The 16,745-nt window shown below is 43.1% G+C and overlaps 2 protein-coding genes across 2 annotated transcripts; both read left to right on the top strand.

Moving 5' to 3' along the window:
• The first annotated feature begins 2,862 nt into the window (after nt 1–2,862).
• LOC103970762 (transcription factor DIVARICATA) lies at nt 2,863–3,595 on the top strand. Its single transcript, XM_009384677.3, has 2 exons — nt 2,863–3,254; nt 3,326–3,595. Exons 1-2 carry the CDS (start codon nt 2,899–2,901, stop codon nt 3,543–3,545), a joined length of 576 nt encoding a protein of 191 aa, XP_009382952.2. The 5' UTR covers nt 2,863–2,898; the 3' UTR covers nt 3,546–3,595.
• Nucleotides 3,596–5,525: 1,930 nt separating this feature from the next.
• LOC135597125 (vesicle-associated membrane protein 714-like) lies at nt 5,526–10,929 on the top strand. The gene is made up of 4 exons (XM_065089666.1): nt 5,526–5,853; nt 7,491–7,681; nt 8,610–8,773; nt 10,574–10,929. The coding sequence occupies exons 1-4, from the start codon at nt 5,637–5,639 to the stop codon at nt 10,665–10,667; spliced, it is 666 nt and encodes a 221-aa protein (XP_064945738.1). The 5' UTR covers nt 5,526–5,636; the 3' UTR covers nt 10,668–10,929.
• Nucleotides 10,930–16,745: the final 5,816 nt, after the last annotated feature.

Genomic DNA, 16,745 nt, shown 5'->3' with positions numbered 1-16,745 from the left:
TGATGCCCGAGACCACACTTGTGCGGCCTGCCTGCGTCGTGCTCCTCGGCCGCATGATGCCCGAGACCACACCTGCGCTGCCTGCCCGCCTGCGTTGTGCTCCTCGGTCGTATGCTCCTCGAGACACACCTGCGCGGCCAGCCCGCCTGCGTCGTGCTCCTCGGCTCCATGCTCCCCGAGACACACCTACGCGGCCAGCCCGCCTACGTCGTGCTCCTTGGCTCCTCGGCCCCATGACCCGAGACACGCCTACAGCCCGCCTTCGTTGTGCTCCTCGGCTCCATGCTCCCGAGACACACCTACGCGGCCAGCCCGCCTGTATCATGCTCCTCGGCTCCATGCTCCATGCTCCCGAGGCACACTTGCGCAGCCAGCCCGCTTACGTCGTGCTCCTCAGCTCCATGCTCCCCGAGACACACCTGCGCGGCCAGCCTGCCTGCGTCGTGCTCCTCGGCTCCATGTTCCCCAAGACACACTTGCGCGGCCAGCCCACCTACGTCGTGCTCCTCGGCTCCATGCTCCCCGAGACACACTTGCGTGGCCAGCCCGCCTGTGTCGAGCTCCTCGGCTCCTCGGCCCTATGCTGCCCGAGACACACCTGCGCGGCCAGCCCGCCTTTGTTGTGCTCCTCGGCTCCATGCTCCCTCAGACCGCGCCCTCGCGGCCAGCCCGTCTGAAAGCTAAAGCCATGTCTCGGACTCCCGTTACAACGACCGACGCATAGCTTCTTTCCGGGGAGGAATATGATGAGGATAGTAATTATGATAAGACTCGGCTGATGTCAGCCGACGCCTCACGCCTCGATCGACGCGACTGCACTCAGTCAAACCAATCGAAACACCGACCGAGGCGCATTAACGCCTACTCAGGCTCGGTTCTTCACGCCACGCCAACGCCCATGTCAGACGCTACCAGCCTGCCTCCTACAGGCGGGCACATCAAACAACAATAAGCTTCCCTATAAATATCCTCTCGTTCATTAGAGAGGGGGGGGGGGGGGGGGGGGGGAGGGAGAGATACAAAACACTTCTTCATCTGAAACCCCCTCCACATCTGCTAACTTGATCGTCGGAGGGGTCGGGTCGAGCACCCCGGCCCGACCTTTGTGCAGGTGAGAACCCGAAGGTCCCCGCCGAACGAGCAGGCGAGGAGTTCCTGCCCGGAGGAGGCGACTACACCATCCCGATCGGACGTCGCACCCGACCACCTCAGCGGGCTCGAGTAATACCCCAGGTAGATCCCCGTCGTCCGGACCCGAACCGAGCCGCGTCGGCCCCGAGGACACGGCTCAAGGTTGTTTCCCACGACAACGAGAGATTCATCCATCAGTTCGACCAATGCCAGAAATCTAGCTACAGTTCTGAGCTCGATAACTCTTTCTCGTCAGTATTATAGATTCGATGCCAATCATCCTTTCTTAAAGAAAGGGACAGGATGACGACAGGATCATTAAGAGGCAACGATGTTAATGGAGAGAAGTGAGGCACACATAATTATCCTCGTAATGGAGAAGGATTGAGGGTGTTGCAGCAGCAAAGTTTGACCTCCAATGATTATGTGCAGCCCATGCAACAGGTAGATAAACTAATCTTGCAATCATAGAATAATCATCCGCATGAGAATGTGATTGCATTTCCATCTCTGCACTTATCCACCTACATAATTAAGACAAAAAAAAATGATGACCACAACCAAAAACCCACATAAACTATTCACGTAGAAAAAACTCACGTGGTTAGAGGAGATTATATATAGGAAGATATTCCAACTTGATTAGATCGCGTCATGTCTGCTCTCCGGACAATGCATGAATCAAGAGAGTCGAATTAGCACATGAAGAAAACACTGCGATAGAAATGGATTGCTTCAAACTATCTTGATGATATCTCTGGAGAACTGGAGAAAAGCACCTTATGATACTGTAAAGGAAGGTTCCTAAAAGATTAGTTATATATCTAACAAGGCATCGGTGTTCTTTTCATAATTAAATGTAAATCTAAAAATAATGAATGCAAGATAGATATACTATCCTTAATATCAAATTCTTTCTCATGCGAAATTAAATTATGGGTTTCTCTTAAGTCAATCGTAAACACAAATATTCTTTCTACATCATATTTTTCTTATTATTTCTTTCTTTTACTCTACATAGATATGTCATAGAAAAATATAAGAGCTATATGTCACATTCTCTTGCCAACAAGACATTTATAGAATAATCGAATCCTTATTGGACTTTCTTCTCCTCTCTTCAAACAATTCGAATACTATGGAAACTATAAAAAATACTCCCAGTCAACACATCCAAATCCACTGAAGCATATTTCTAAAAAGTATCCTTGTCAGCATCATCTAACGACACCACGTTAATGGGACAAAAGTTGCGTATCATCAGCCGCCTACTCACATTGGCTCGTTGGCGTCATTCACCTTCATGCGTCCAAGGCAAATAAAGATGACATCCATTTAGAAACCCCAGTATTCTTATATTTATATAATGTTTTAGTTGATATTAACGCCATTTAGTATTTTAATTTTAACTGATGATCGAATGATAATTAGTCATAATGATTTATATGTAATTTTTGAACATATAAATCGGACCTTCTATTCTATCAATTCGATTCGACTTGGGATCAAACCGTAGTCGCCTCGTACTTTCGATGTCAACATTTTCGCATCGTGACCGTCCGATCGAGAATTCAGATTCGTGTCGATTATGATTGACGTAACAGACGCGTGTGCGACGACGGCAGAGTGGTGGACTTATCCGGCGCGCCCATGATGTTAAACGTGTTCGCCCACCACCACCACCCTCTCATTATATATTCGCTTGCAGCGCTCGCCAAACACCCACCGACTCCGTCCCGTCTCGCTTACGTGGGCAACTCGGCGAGCATGTTCTCGGGGCAGCAGCTAGCGGGGGTCCCGCGGCCGTGGACGCGGGCGGAGGACAAGCTCTTCGAGACGGCGCTGGTGGTGTACTCGGAGGGCACCCCGGACCGGTGGTCAGCCATCGCGGAGCAGCTACCGGGGCGGAGCGCCGCCGAGGCGTGGGAGCGCTACCAGGCGCTGGTCCATGACTGCGACATGATCGAGCGGGGGATGGTGGAGCTCCCCGAGTGCTGGGGCGAGTACGAAGACGGCGGGGATCTCGACGGCTCGGACGGCGGGGCGGAAGGCAACCAGCAGACCGCCAGGACCAGGAGGGAGGAGCGTAAGCGCGGTGTCCCCTGGACCGAGGAGGAACACCGGTGAGCACATCTACCTGCTGAACACGGAAATGGGCTCAACCTAAAGCCCGCATTACTGGTTTGTGGTGTAGGTTGTTCTTGGAAGGACTGAGCAAGTACGGAAAGGGAGACTGGAGGAACATCTCGAGGTGGGCGGTGAAGACGAGGACGCCGACGCAGGTCGCCAGCCACGCGCAGAAGTTCTTCATCCGGCAGAGCCAGAACGCGGGCAAGAGCCGGGAGACCAAAAGGAAGAGCATCCATGACATCACCTGTCCTTCTCCAAGTAGCAGCATGTCTTGCCTGAAATAGAAGTAGATTGTACAGGCTTCTTCTTCATCGTGTATGAATGACGGACAGTATGTCGTGCAAGTGGATTAGCAAAAGACGTTCGTATTCCTCCGTCGGTGGCGGCGGTGCTCACGATCTACATGCAGTGTACGAGTCTCGCCCTTGCGCTTTGGATGAGAGACGAGCTTTCCACTTGGAGCGGTCGGTTTTCGTTTCTGTTCTCGTTTGGTTACAACTGGCTGCTCGGTGGCTCACGCACGTGTCCAAGGGATTCGGTTTGGCGCATAGGTGGCGAGTCGACGCATGATGACTGTCGGCCCTAGTGTTGCACACGTGCAGGATTGCGCCGTTGGCTAGTTTAGGTTCATGCATGGTCATCGCCCGTAGATCGAGATGGTGCTCGTATGCCGAGTCACCCCTGGAAGTTCCTCATCGGTGCGGGCCCTGCTCGCTGTGGACTTCACGTTGGCTTGACTCGGCACGTCAAATTGGGGATGTTGGGAATAATACTCTTTATCAATCGTACGACGAACATTTTTCGATCGATCGCTTAAAAGATCTTTATCTGTTCGTTTTATCTTGAATATTTATTTTTTTTGAGTTGTTTTATTCATTATTCATTTCGATTTTATTTTCTTTGTTCGATAAAGAGTCGAATACTCTTTATTGATCTTGTAGACCACATTAATTTGGAAGATAAGGTTAGTCGAAGGACAAAGATGTCAAAGCATGGAAACAATCCCTCGGTACTTAAGATTTATTTATTCTATAAATAATTTAATATTTATTATTCTATAAAATATATAATTAGTATGACATAGAGGAAAAACATTCTAAGTGCTCATATATTTTCGATATTAGATTTAGAGAGGTACACGTGAAAATATTTATAAGAAATTTCAAGCTTATATTTAGATTGAAAAAGATGGAATTTTAATCTTATGTTTGTATCCAAGTCTTTTTCTATCCAACAAAGCCTCAATTTAGTACATGCAATCCTTTCTCAATTTGCCTTGAATAATACTTTATCAAATTCCATGGCACAAATTATTAAATTTGAAGGTATGTCTTAGTCTTTACTTGGAAACTATAAAAAAAAATTCCATTATTTTTTTCTTCAATAAAGATTCCATGCACCAATCATAGTTAATGAATGCAACATAGAAGGTGATTAAAGGGATTTAGAGGGAGAACTTCTCTTAATAAAGTTACTTTAATTATATTTATGTAAACATTTTCTACATGACTGACTATTCTTGAAGACCATTTTACCTTTATTTTTTCACTTAATATTCCTTCCATAGGGGGGATTCAAGTGACAAAAGAAGTAAGAATAAGAAAAGTTTTTTTTGAAGGATTTTACAAAAAAAAAAAAGCTCTTTTACGTGTGTTATTATAGGATAATTTTTTTAAAAAAAATATTTTTGGTATTTTGAAAAATTTCATACGATTATATAAACCATCCCATGCCACCCTACTAACCAACGCCATCTTCAGCGTGCTTTGAGATGGGCACAGAAGTGTGATTACCACCATCAAGATTCGCACCATCACGGAACAAGCCTTTCGTCCGTGCTGCGTTGTGATGGGCGTCGAGGCGTGATTATCATCATCAGGATTCGCGCTAGCATGAATCATCTTTCCTCCGTGCTGCGTTGAGATTCGCGTCGAGGTGTGATTATTATCATCAAGATTCGCGCTAGCATGAATCATCTTTCCTCCGTGCCGCGTTAAGATGCGCGTCGAGGTGTGATTATTACCATAATCAATATTCGCGCTAGAATGAACCCAGTTTTCCTCCGCGCTGCGTTGAGATGGGCGTCGAGGTGTGATTGTCATCATCAAGATTCGCGCTAGCATTAACCCATCTTTGCTCCGTGCTGTGTTGAGATGCGTGTCGAGGTGTGCTTATCATCATCAAGATTCGTAGTAGCATGGAATGGGAGAATTTTCGCCTCGGTTATAATGTAATAATTATCTTTTCACAAAAGAGACCTTCCCACTTTTAACGCCTATCCCCCGACGAGCCATCGGAGGTTGACTCTCCAGTGGCTAAAGAAGGGCGTTTCCTTTGCCAAAAAATCCTAACAAGGCGACCTCGACGAGAGAGAGATGGCGATCCTCTACGCGGTGGTGGCGAGGGGAACGGTGGTGCTCGCCGAGTTCGCGGCCGTGACCGGCAACGTCGGTGCCCTCGCGCGCCGTATCCTGGAGAAGCTGCCGCCGGACTCCGATTCCAGGCTCTGCTTCTCCCAGGATCGATACATCTTCCACGTCCTCAGGTCTGATGGGATCACCTTCCTGTGCATGGCCAACGAGACCTTCGGGAGTGAGTTCAAGGCTCATGTTCTCGCATTTCCTTTATATCATCCATATGTTTGTGTGATTTTGAGACTTGGTTAGAAAATTGGTGTTTCTTGATGATCTCTTTCTGTTTGAGATATAGGGGTGTGGGGTATTTAGGGTTATAATCTGTTTGCTGGGTCCTATTTTTATTGCAAGTAATAAGAATCTTGTTCTTTTGTTCATAACCTTAGATTACTGATCATGAAACCGAATGGTTGATGCTCAACGAGTATATCGCAGTTATATTCAACTGTAAGAACTAATGGAAGAAAGAAGGAAATTATTGTAGTATTTGATTCATGATAACTCCATGCAGGCTTAAGGTATTTATAATTTCTTTGTTATTCTTACTGGGGAGGGGTAGGAGATTAGGTTTTTAATGTTAGTGGGATTAGGGCATGCTTATATATATAGTCATTTATTTTAGCTAAAATTATGGTAACGTCAGCTTGTTAGATGGGTTTTTTTTATGTTGTTTGGCAGTTTGGCTGAGTGCATGATTGGAAGTTTTGAAGCAGCCAATAGAAAACCCTTCTTATATTTAACTTTTTTTCAGTACATATTAGGACATGTTGCAAATATGTGAATAAGTGCATAAAGGTGTATCCCAAATTGTAGTTAATAAGATTAGTTTTCATACAAACATTTTAACATTGAAATGGGATAGGAAAGGTCTTTTCCTTTCCCAATAATTATACTGCCCTGTTGTTGGTGGACGGTCTTTTGATCCTTCCTGATGGTAGAATTCTCTTTTTGCTTGAGGGCTGGCTGTGTTGATTTTTAAATAATTCAATGCTATTTTGTATGGGAGATTGGACTTGACATTTGCATTCCACAGATTCTGTCAGACAATGGTTCTTTGTTTAATCTTCCTACTCTGTCTTTTGATTTTTCACCATTGGTCTTTATTTCCTCTCATTTTTTGTCATGGTTTGGTTTGGACCTGACCCTGTAACTGTCTTATTCCTCAGCCAAGCAGTCCAAGATGTTGACTTGGTCAGCCAAATTCAGGTGTTGTTGGACCCTGTTGAGGGCTGCTTTGCGCAGCTGGTCCTGTCTCTAGTAGTATGTATTCGTAGTCGTACACTGTTAGCAGCAGTGTATCTAAGTTGGCCAAGATCTTAACCCATTAATAATGAATACATGAGGCGTGCTAGTTATTTGTTGCTATTTATCATAATATATAACTACACATTCTAACACTACAAACAAATTCCAAGCTTTGTCATATAAAAGTATTTAATTTTGCAATTGCTAACTCCGTGATTTTTTTTTTCATGATTTGATATATTGGTGTATTCTTATCATATCATATTACTACCAATGTCTGTATCCATGCTTCATATCCATAGATTCCACGGTGAGAAGGATAAATTAATGAAACTTTGATCAGACCTGGGTAGAGAGTACAGTTGTCCTTTTCTTCTTAACGAGTTACTTAGAGATGTTTATTTTAGCAATGATTTCTGGGTGTTTATAGTTTATACATAAAGCAGTTGAACTTTGTGTTTTATGTGTCAAAATTTATTTTCAGTTACTCTGTCATTTATGTTCTGCCTTTATGTTCTATCATCTCTGGATTTTGTTTCGACTAGACGGTGTTCATCTGCTTTTCTGTAGGGCGGGTTCCTTTTCTATATTTGGAGGACATTCACATGAGATTCATGAAGAATTATGGCAGAGTTGCCCATTCTGCACTAGCTTATGCAATGAATGATGAGTTCTCCAGAGTGTTACATCAGCAGATGGAATTCTTCTCAAGCAACCCAAGTGCAGACACACTTAACCGTGTGCGAGGTGAAGTTAGTGAGGCAAGTTTTGAAGATTTATTTATAATATATTGTTTTCTTAAAAAGTGGTAGCTGGCCGATTACTGTTCCGATGATTAATGCTATTTATGTTCCCTTTAAAATGTTAATCTTGTTATTAGGTGCACGGACATAAGACTACGTGATAGCTGATAGTTGATGGATAACTAAACAAATGTAATGTGATCCCTTTCTGTTGCAGAAAAACACTCAGTTTCAATTTTTAAATGGTTAATTACTTAAACATAAAGGGGTTTTATCCTGTGATTCTTATTTTAAGAAGTCCTTAATGCTCTTTTGTTATCCTCTCACCTTTTGTTTTTCCTTCCTATTCAAAATTTCTGTGCATAATAAACATGACTACAATGAATCCATCATTTGTAATTTTGTCTTTGGAATTGTATGAGCTTTGGAACATATTCTCTTAGTGGCATGGTTGTTGCATAATATTTCATGTTAAACATTGATTGAAAGTTTAAATCTGGCTCTTTCAACTAGAATGATTTAATTGACTTCGTTCGCTACAGCTAAGCTCTTTCGTATGACTCAAGAAAAAGTGAGTATGATGGTATTTGATGTGAGATTGGTAATTGACATATTTTTTACTTTATGTTTGTTTTGTTGAAGTTGCTATCGGCATTTAATTCATCTGTTATTTTATAAAGCATTGGTGTTTGATAGTATCAAGTTGCTCTCAAGAGATACTATAGTCTTGCCGTAAGTACAGGGATTTGGGGCTTGATGTCACATTAGTTTATGTAGACATATAATGAATTTATCTGTTATTTTTTAAGGAATTCTGTATTATCTTGCATTAGTTTTGTCCATTTTCTTACAAATCATTTCTCATTTTTATACTATCCTCAACTTTTAGTTGATCCTCTTTTGTGATATGTGCTAGTCAAATTTATGACACTTCAAAAAATTGCAGATACACACTATCATGGTGGACAATATTGATAAGATATTGGACCGAGGTGATCGTATTTCACTTCTCGTTGACAAAACTGCTACAATGCAAGACAGTGCTTTTCATTTTAGAAAGCAATCTAGGCGACTCCGGCGTGCTCTGTGGATGAAAAATGCCAAGCTTTTGTAAGTGTCTAATATTCAATTTGAGCCCTATGCTTGAACTATTTCACACGTTTACATTTTTTTCTTAACAATTATGAGGACTTTATAACCTGACAACCAAGTTTTGTTTCTTGTGTGGTTAATATGTCTAAACTTATTGGTGGTGGTGATGATGCCAATAAAATTGTGTTAATTGAATTTATTTCACTAAATAAATAACTGAAAAAATGTCTATTTCTCTCAGTTTTATTACGGACTAGGCCTTCACTTGATGTCAACCTGTGATTGGTAATTTCACTGATTAATAGATCCAGATGATCTGATTGTTGAAAATAATTTGAGTTCTTTTCGTTTCTCCTATGGTTATTGTTACTGCAGCATAAGAAGTTGAAGGAGTGTAAAAGCTACTGTTGCATAACAGTTACTGTTGGTAATTTCACTACATTTTTGTCTCTCAGGTTTGTTAAAAATGACTCACTGACTTGTGTCGTATAATTGTGTCAGAGAACAAAGATGTAAAAGTTGATTGAAGCTTCATCTTGCTCAAAATCTTTTGTAAGAAAATGCAGAATTAACAATATTGACTTAGTTTGCAGTTTCCTTGGATAATTAGGATATAATTAAGGTGAGCAAATGAAAGTATATTTGAGATTTCTTCTGAATGATTTAGAATCAGTGCCCTTTGTGCATATAGCATTTGAGTTTTTCTTGAAAATGAATGAGTAGTCGAAGGCTCAAAATGTGGATCTATGATCTGGAAGTATTGATTAGTTGATTCTGTTTCTCCATATAGGTTGTGGTGATTTTGCCATTCACAAAATCTGAATGCACATAATCACCACTTAAAATCTAGAAAGCTGGTGTGATGCATTGCCCAGTCAGGATTATTAAGAATAGAAGGTCATATGATAGTTTTGTAAACTAGCGTTTATAATTTCCTTTGGTTGTTGAAATATGTCCTTATGAAACTGTGTTGTTCAGGTTTAATTTCATGTGTTTAGGAAACAAAGTGTTAATACTTTACATTTGGTTGCTGAAATATGTCCATATGAAACTATTTTGGTCAGGTTTTCTTTTCATCTTTAGGAAACGAAGTCAGAGCTTAAGGTCTTTATCATGTCGTTTGACACTAGCAATTGGGGTTTGGATTTAACATTATGATTCTGTACATCCATACTGAATATTATTAACTTTGATACTCTAGAGAGACATTATTTCATGAGGCAGTGAAAGGTCAGATGGATTGACTGGTCAAGTGGTGGATTCCTGGATGGCACCATTCTTATAATCTTGTCTTGTGAGTATAGTTATATTCCGTGGAAACTGTTAATTGAGAGTTGTGGTGCCTAGGTTTAAATTGTGAGTAGGGCTGTGTGCTGGTTTTTGACCAGCACATTGTACTAGAGGCCTTAACAAGTCCATGGATTTGTGTTATATACTAGTGTTGGATTAGTTCGTTGCGTAAGGGTTGATGCCCCTCAAGTAATGGCTTATGTACTGCATTAATGGTAAGTCAAAATTCAAGACTGTTCTTCCACCAATAGCCAAATATTTATGGTGTTGGTCTCTATGGTTTTGCTAGCATAAAGTTCTGAAGATGGCTGACCGGATCAAGAGGTAACATCTGTATGACTAGATCACGTAATCGAGATGGGACCAGAGCATATGTTTGCTTATTATGTATTTACAAGCTTTAAACTGTTTTCCATTCACAAGCATTTTATTGCTGCTGCCCATTGGGTTTCTGTAGGTTAATTTTGTAGACTTGGTCAATGTTCCACTCTAATGATACCAACTGTTTGTCCGTTGGTGGCACTGCAGAGCTGTGTTGACAGTTGCAATTGCTCTGTTGCTGTACGTAATAATAGCAGCCTGCTGTGGCGGCATCACTCTTCCATCATGCAGATCAAGATAAGTTGTTATTAAACTTCGTTGAGGTGTGCTTTGTGCATTTTCTTGCCTGTGCGATGAAAGCTCCATTAAGCCTGCGTGATGCAGAATTTCTAAATGCTGGACTCCGCCGACTGCATAAGAGCTCTCCCTATACTGCATGGTTTGTTCACTGTAGATTCTTGATTTCTGGTGTGACTCTAAGGTAATTAAGGTAGCATTATATATGGAGTTAATTTGTATCGTCTTCTTGATTTCTAGCTGTGAAATTTTTATATCTTGGGGAATTTTCGCCCTTTGCCATGTTTGGTTTGCTTGGTGATAGTACAGAACTTCAAATGACAAAAGAAAAGAGAACAATTAATTTAGAATTAATAATTCTTTAAAATAATAAAGGATCATTAAACTTTTGTTATTTATTTCTAACAAAATCATTATGTACAAATTTGGTGATTCTCCCTCTCTCCCTCTCTCAGCGCACGCAAGCTCTTGCAAAATAGGGTGGGAAGTAATTTGGTGGCATAGTTTACCTCTATGAAATTTTAAACATGTCATTGATAAGAAGGCGAAGGGCAAAATGAGAATCCAAGTCAATAATGTTTCCTCCAATATAATACGACGGCCCATATCTGCAGATCTCAGCGTGGGCCCTTGCAACACGCTTTAGCTCTCCTTAAAATGAGGGTAGAGATATGCTTTCGTTAAATCCTTCGTTTGCATCACCTAGCTTAAATGAACGGTAGAGATCTGCTTTAGCTCTCCTTTAAATAATCGCAACAAACGCTAACCACCGTGTTATTAAGCCTGCATATGTGAACGGTCGAGATTAGCTTTAGCTCTCCTATAAATAACCGCAACAACAGACATCTTGCTTTACTGTGGGTTTGGGAAGCGGAAGGCATTCGAGGGCGGACGACCAGGAGGAGCCAAACCCTGCTTCGACCTCTTGGCCTATGCCTCTCCCGTGCAATTCGCCGCCCAAGGTTCTTGTGAGGAAGTATGGCTTCCTCGCCGGTATCGCATCGTTCTAAGGTTCAAGACGGCTCTCATGGTTCGATCCGTCTCCTATTCTTCCACGGATCGTTCCCTCCGATGTCTTCTTCTACGGATCGATGATTCTTGCGCCGTTTCTTTCTTACGGAATGATCGAGTTATGTGATGATCTTCAACTCCTGGGGTTTGCTTCTTGTGTTCGTGGGATTTTGCATTTGAGAAACTTTAGGGATCGATTATCCGTGATTGTTTCGTTCTGCTGATCAACGATGTTCTTCTTGGGCTCGATAATTCCTGATCGCGTTTCGCGCCGTTTTCTCTTATTCTGAGCGACGATGATCGTCTTGGGCTCGATAATTTTTTATCGTTTAACGCTGTTCTCTCATATGCTGAACAACGATGATTATCTTTGGGCTCGATAATTTTTTTATCGTTTCGTGCTGGTTTCGCTTATTCTGATCAACGATGTTCTTCGTTCTTTGAGGTCTGCTTCGGATCCACGTTGTATTTCGTTATAGGAACTTTCTTTCAAAAAATCTGTAGCAATATATTTTGATCGATCGACGGTTATCTTGCGTTTCTTTTATGGTGATATCTTATTGTAACTAAATGATCTTTGGAGTATGTGAAGTAATTAGTTAGGGGAAATTACTAGTCAAGAACTAGGGTTTCGTGATTGTTTTGCTCACCCGCTTGTGAAGGGTAAATAATGTCCGTCCGTAAAAGTCAGCCTTCCCGAAACCTCTATTGGTTGTATAAAAGAGAAAACAAGTTAGAGAAATATCTCACTGGAGATTCATAAGCAAACATTCTAGAAAACACTTCATAGCCAATGCAAATTAGAACGATTGCACAACAAAAGGTCAAAATGGTCCAATACAGACTGAATATCTTTTACAAGTGTTCACATGACACAACATTTATTTACAAGTCTAAAATAGGGTTATTAAATCTTCAACCGTCCCTTTACATGCTGTGCAAAGCATGAACAAACTAAAATATACGGATATACATAAGTATTATATCAAACATTCTGTTTAGAAGTTTGTTTGTGACATTCTCTCCCACCCGTTTCTTTGACGTCCTCATCGAAGTCTTTGCCGACACGGTAACTCCTCGCCTTCGTTGAGTCTTCAATCTTCTGCTTTAGCTGCAATGCGCCTCTTGGCTCCCAATTGCTCTCCGTTGTTATTTTTGAGTAGTCGAAATTTTGATCCGTTATGCTGTTTCAACTCGTCAATGACTCTGACTCTAGTGTGGGGTTGGTTGAGTTATGCTGATCCTTGTTGGTTCCTACGGATCCATGAGATGAAGGAAAAGACCATCCTTACTATACGCCAGTCTCTCAAATGCCTCATGCTGCTTGAATTGTGTGGATGCTTGTTGGAGCTTTAACGAGCATCGTTTGAAGTTTTGGGTCCTTCCTTCACAAAATTTGTCCATCGACTCAGTTTTGGGTCCTTCCTTCATAAAATTTGTCCATCGACTCTTCTTTCACTTAGTTGTCACTTCCAAGTAGATTCACATCACTTCCACTTTCGATTGGCATTCTATTGGGAAATGAAGCGGATAATCTACTCTCAGTAGCACTGATCATTATTGGTGAGGATTTGACAATTATTATTTTCCATAATCTTCGAAGGGTCTTTGAACCTGTGCAAAGCTCCTTTACTGGATAAATAAGAGAATTGGGATGTTCGGTTTCACCCATTCTCTTAAGAGTTGAGAAGGCAAAGGTTACTTGACTTCGTCCGCCTCCTTGAGGGTTATACTCCATGCATCGAGCTAGTTACTGGCCTTCGTATGCTCTTTGCTCACACTTCTGAAGCACTCTTTGCGTTGAGTTAGTTACTATGATTCACCTTCTTAATGCCATCGAACTTTTGGAATGCAGAAAGTTTTCACCCCAACTTAGAGTAAGTCTCTAATAGTTTTGGTCGCTTTTGGGATTGTATCGTCTTCTCTATCAACTTTGTCGCCTACTCCACTGAGTAGTAAAGGTACTACATCGTGTACTGCCTGCTTCGTTCCTTGGTCATGCACTCTTGTACGACTTGAAGTCCTTCACTTTTAGCTATCTTGATGAGAAGCTCGTTGACACCGATCTTACGAAGTTCCTTGGCCTCTACCCTTTAACCTTGTCCTAGTACTTTGAGTTTGCCTCTGCATGCTCCACCTCCTCGGCTCCTTTCACGACTAAGCGCTCACCCTCCATGAGAGCAAGGGATCGATGCCTTCACGGAAGTCCCACCTCTGCAGTACCATGGCGCTGCCATGCCCATGACCCTACTATCCGTCACCTCGCATCTACATCCCTTTTCTTCATGATCGGTATATATGCCTTTGTGGCACTTTTTCGAGTCCACCTTCATTCTAACCGATGTTTTATTTTGGGTAGCTAAGTCCCTCTGGACTTTTCGTCGCTTCCTCGCCCCTTTCGACCCCTTGCTTCAACACCTCTGTGTTCTCTAAGCAGTTCCTTTTGGTTGATGGAAAGACAGAATGCAACTCTCATGCATGGCCTCTGCCATCATGTTGTAGGGTTTGCATCGAATCTGTTCTCCTTAGCTTCCTTGTTAGCAACGTTCGCTTACTCGACCTTATCCTCTGACTTGCCGGGCTCCCTTAAGCGAATATGAGCTTTGAAGCAGTCCAACTCTCCAACTGCTTCGATCATACCTCTGCATGATCAAGTCCCTCCCAGGGGACTCACTAGTACTTACATTCGAACTTTTCCCTCGGTGGTACATAGCCCCTATATGTTGATAACCAAGGCTTTCATCCGATGCAAAATTCGATGCACGCACGACAGACCCGCCTCTACGATACCGTGACCTTCACTCCTTGAATCCATAGCTCTTCTTGTTGTCGTGTTGTTCACCGAAGTGGAGCTCCTAGTAGCTCCCGATCATACCTCCATATGATCTAGTCCCTCACGGGACTATATTCGTGTGTATCGCATTGCCACAAATTGTTCCATCACGATCCGTTGCACTATGTCGCCTTCTGGTGACATCTCCATTGTATTCTGATCCTCGTGGGATGAACTCGAATTGTGATCCCTTCATGTGTGGCCTTTGCCAATACATCATAGGGTCTCTTCCACCTTCGATTTTGTTTGCTCCTTTAACAATCGACCTTCATCCACCCGCTCTTGGGTCACACCTAGATGAAGCACCGCTCTATGACAGCCCGTCGCCTAGTAGTTCCCGAAGTCCATCGACTTAGTTGAAATTAGTGTATCTTGGGCCTCTGCCCCTACCAACATAATCTTCGCTGCGCATCGCTTCCTTCATGGCAATTTGAATGACAGCACCGTGGCATATTCTTCAAGAGTACCCGCCTTCGCGTCCTCTTGTCCTGTGCCAAGGCCTTCTGAACCCAACTTCGCCTTCGCAAGTTGAGTCATCTCAGTTCCTCTGTCAAATGCTTCTTTGAGGTAAGGTGCATATGCCCTGAAGCTCCCTTCGTTTTTAGCACCATGCAGGATAAGCTCGCTCCATCAGAATGAAGGACCCATGGAACGACATGATCCCGCCCTTGCTTCTGCAAGAGTTCATGTCCTTGACCTCTGTCCAATGAAAGCTCTGTGCCTTCGCTCCATATTCCTTCTATGTCAAATCTCTTTATGCGGCTTGGGTACTTCCCCAAGTTACACCCAAGTTGCTCCGTTCTTAGTTTTGCATTGAGTTGATGGTGGTCCTCGCACCTATCATTCCACGGGTCAGCCCTCCATTGAGTCTGATCTCAATATCGACTCCAAGTGTGCCTTCATTTGTGTTGTCTTGGATCGCTCCCCCACTTGATCTCGCAATGCATTACCCAATGCATTATCTCAAGCGAGATCATGCGATAACTCCTCGCCGCTCGCTCGGTCCGTTGAGCATCGTGGAGTTGTTATTTTTGAGGTACTCCTCAACATGTGCGGTCTGTTGCACATGGTTCTCCCTCTAGAGAGTCGAGACTTATCCCTCTTGGTTATCTGTCTTGTTGGAACAACTTCTCTCTTCGCTTCTTTCGCTTTGAAAGTTTCGAAGACCACCATCCCCTTGGACTACGTCGACTTGCTGAACAAACTATGCATTGTTCTACCTCTTGCAAACACACTTGCTAGATTGTGACTCCATGTTAATACAGCCCCCGTTGTACCACTCAAGGCCTAGCAACATGCTGAACTCGTAGCACACTTCAGCCTCCTACAGACGTATCCTTCCCATGCCGAAGAGAAAGTTTCAATGCTCCATAGCGTCGAGTTTCGGTCGCCTTGGGATGGCCACGAATATTCTATTGTCCGCATATAAGCCCTTACATTAGTACCGAATTATTCGAGTTAGCAATTCCTCTCATCTCTGTGAGCTTTGCACAACTCTTTTGATCGCTGAGCAACCCATTCCACCTTGCATGGTCTATCTTACACCAAGCTATGCATTGTTCTACCTCTTGCAAACGCACTTACTAGATTGTGACTCCATGTTAATACAGCTCTCGTTGTACCACTCAAGGCCTAGCAACATGCTGAACTCGCGGCACACTTCAGCCTCCTACAGACGTATCCTTCCCATGCCGAAGAGAAAGTTTCAATGCTCCATGGCGTCGAGTTTCAGTCGCCTTGGGATGGCCACGAACATTCTATCGTCCGCATATAAGCCCTTGCATGAGTACCGAATTCTTCGAGTTAGTAATTCCCCTCACCTTTGTGAGCTTTGCACAACTCTTTCAATCGCTGAGCAACCCATTCCACCTTGCATGGTCTATCTTACACCAAGCGCCTCACTTGCCTTGAGCACCATCAAGTATGGTTGTCAACGTCGAATCATATCTCGAACTCAGCCATCCCAACCTTTGTGCGCTACACATTCTTCCCAACTTGCTTGTCCTCGTGGTGTCTCTTGCGCAAAGGGTTGACCATTCCTCTGAATGCCAATCTCAGATGCCCGCTCCTCTGAGCGACTCGTTTTCTCTACATCTCCATGCCCGTTTTCCCAAAAACGGTCGTGCATGTTGGTTGCCCTTAATGCAGCCCTGTTAGGTCCCCCACATTTGCATGCCAAGTGTTTCTATGAGTACTTGTCCCGCTCTAATACCATCTGTCACAGACTTAGTTGGTTTT

The sequence above is a fragment of the Musa acuminata genome, chromosome BXJ1-11 (assembly GCF_036884655.1).
Source record: "Musa acuminata AAA Group cultivar baxijiao chromosome BXJ1-11, Cavendish_Baxijiao_AAA, whole genome shotgun sequence".
Taxonomy (NCBI): domain Eukaryota; kingdom Viridiplantae; phylum Streptophyta; class Magnoliopsida; order Zingiberales; family Musaceae; genus Musa; species Musa acuminata.
The sequence above is the reverse complement of the archived record's forward strand: the minus strand, read 5'-3'. Positions and strand labels throughout refer to the sequence as shown.

What these genes read in the sequence shown, in the direction of transcription:
- LOC103970762 (XM_009384677.3), top strand. Translation starts at nt 2,899, where the DNA reads ATGTTCTCGGGGCAGCAGCTAGCGGGGGTCCCGCGGCCGTGGACGCGG. An exon ending in TGGACCGAGGAGGAACACCG is followed by an intron (nt 3,255 to 3,325) that starts GTGAGCACATCT and finishes TTTGTGGTGTAG; the next exon opens with GTTGTTCTTGGAAGGACTGA.
- LOC135597125 (XM_065089666.1), top strand. Translation starts at nt 5,637, where the DNA reads ATGGCGATCCTCTACGCGGTGGTGGCGAGGGGAACGGTGGTGCTCGCC. An exon ending in TGCGAGGTGAAGTTAGTGAG is followed by an intron (nt 7,682 to 8,609) that starts GCAAGTTTTGAA and finishes AAAAAATTGCAG; the next exon opens with ATACACACTATCATGGTGGA. An exon ending in ATGAAAAATGCCAAGCTTTT is followed by an intron (nt 8,774 to 10,573) that starts GTAAGTGTCTAA and finishes GTGGCACTGCAG; the next exon opens with AGCTGTGTTGACAGTTGCAA.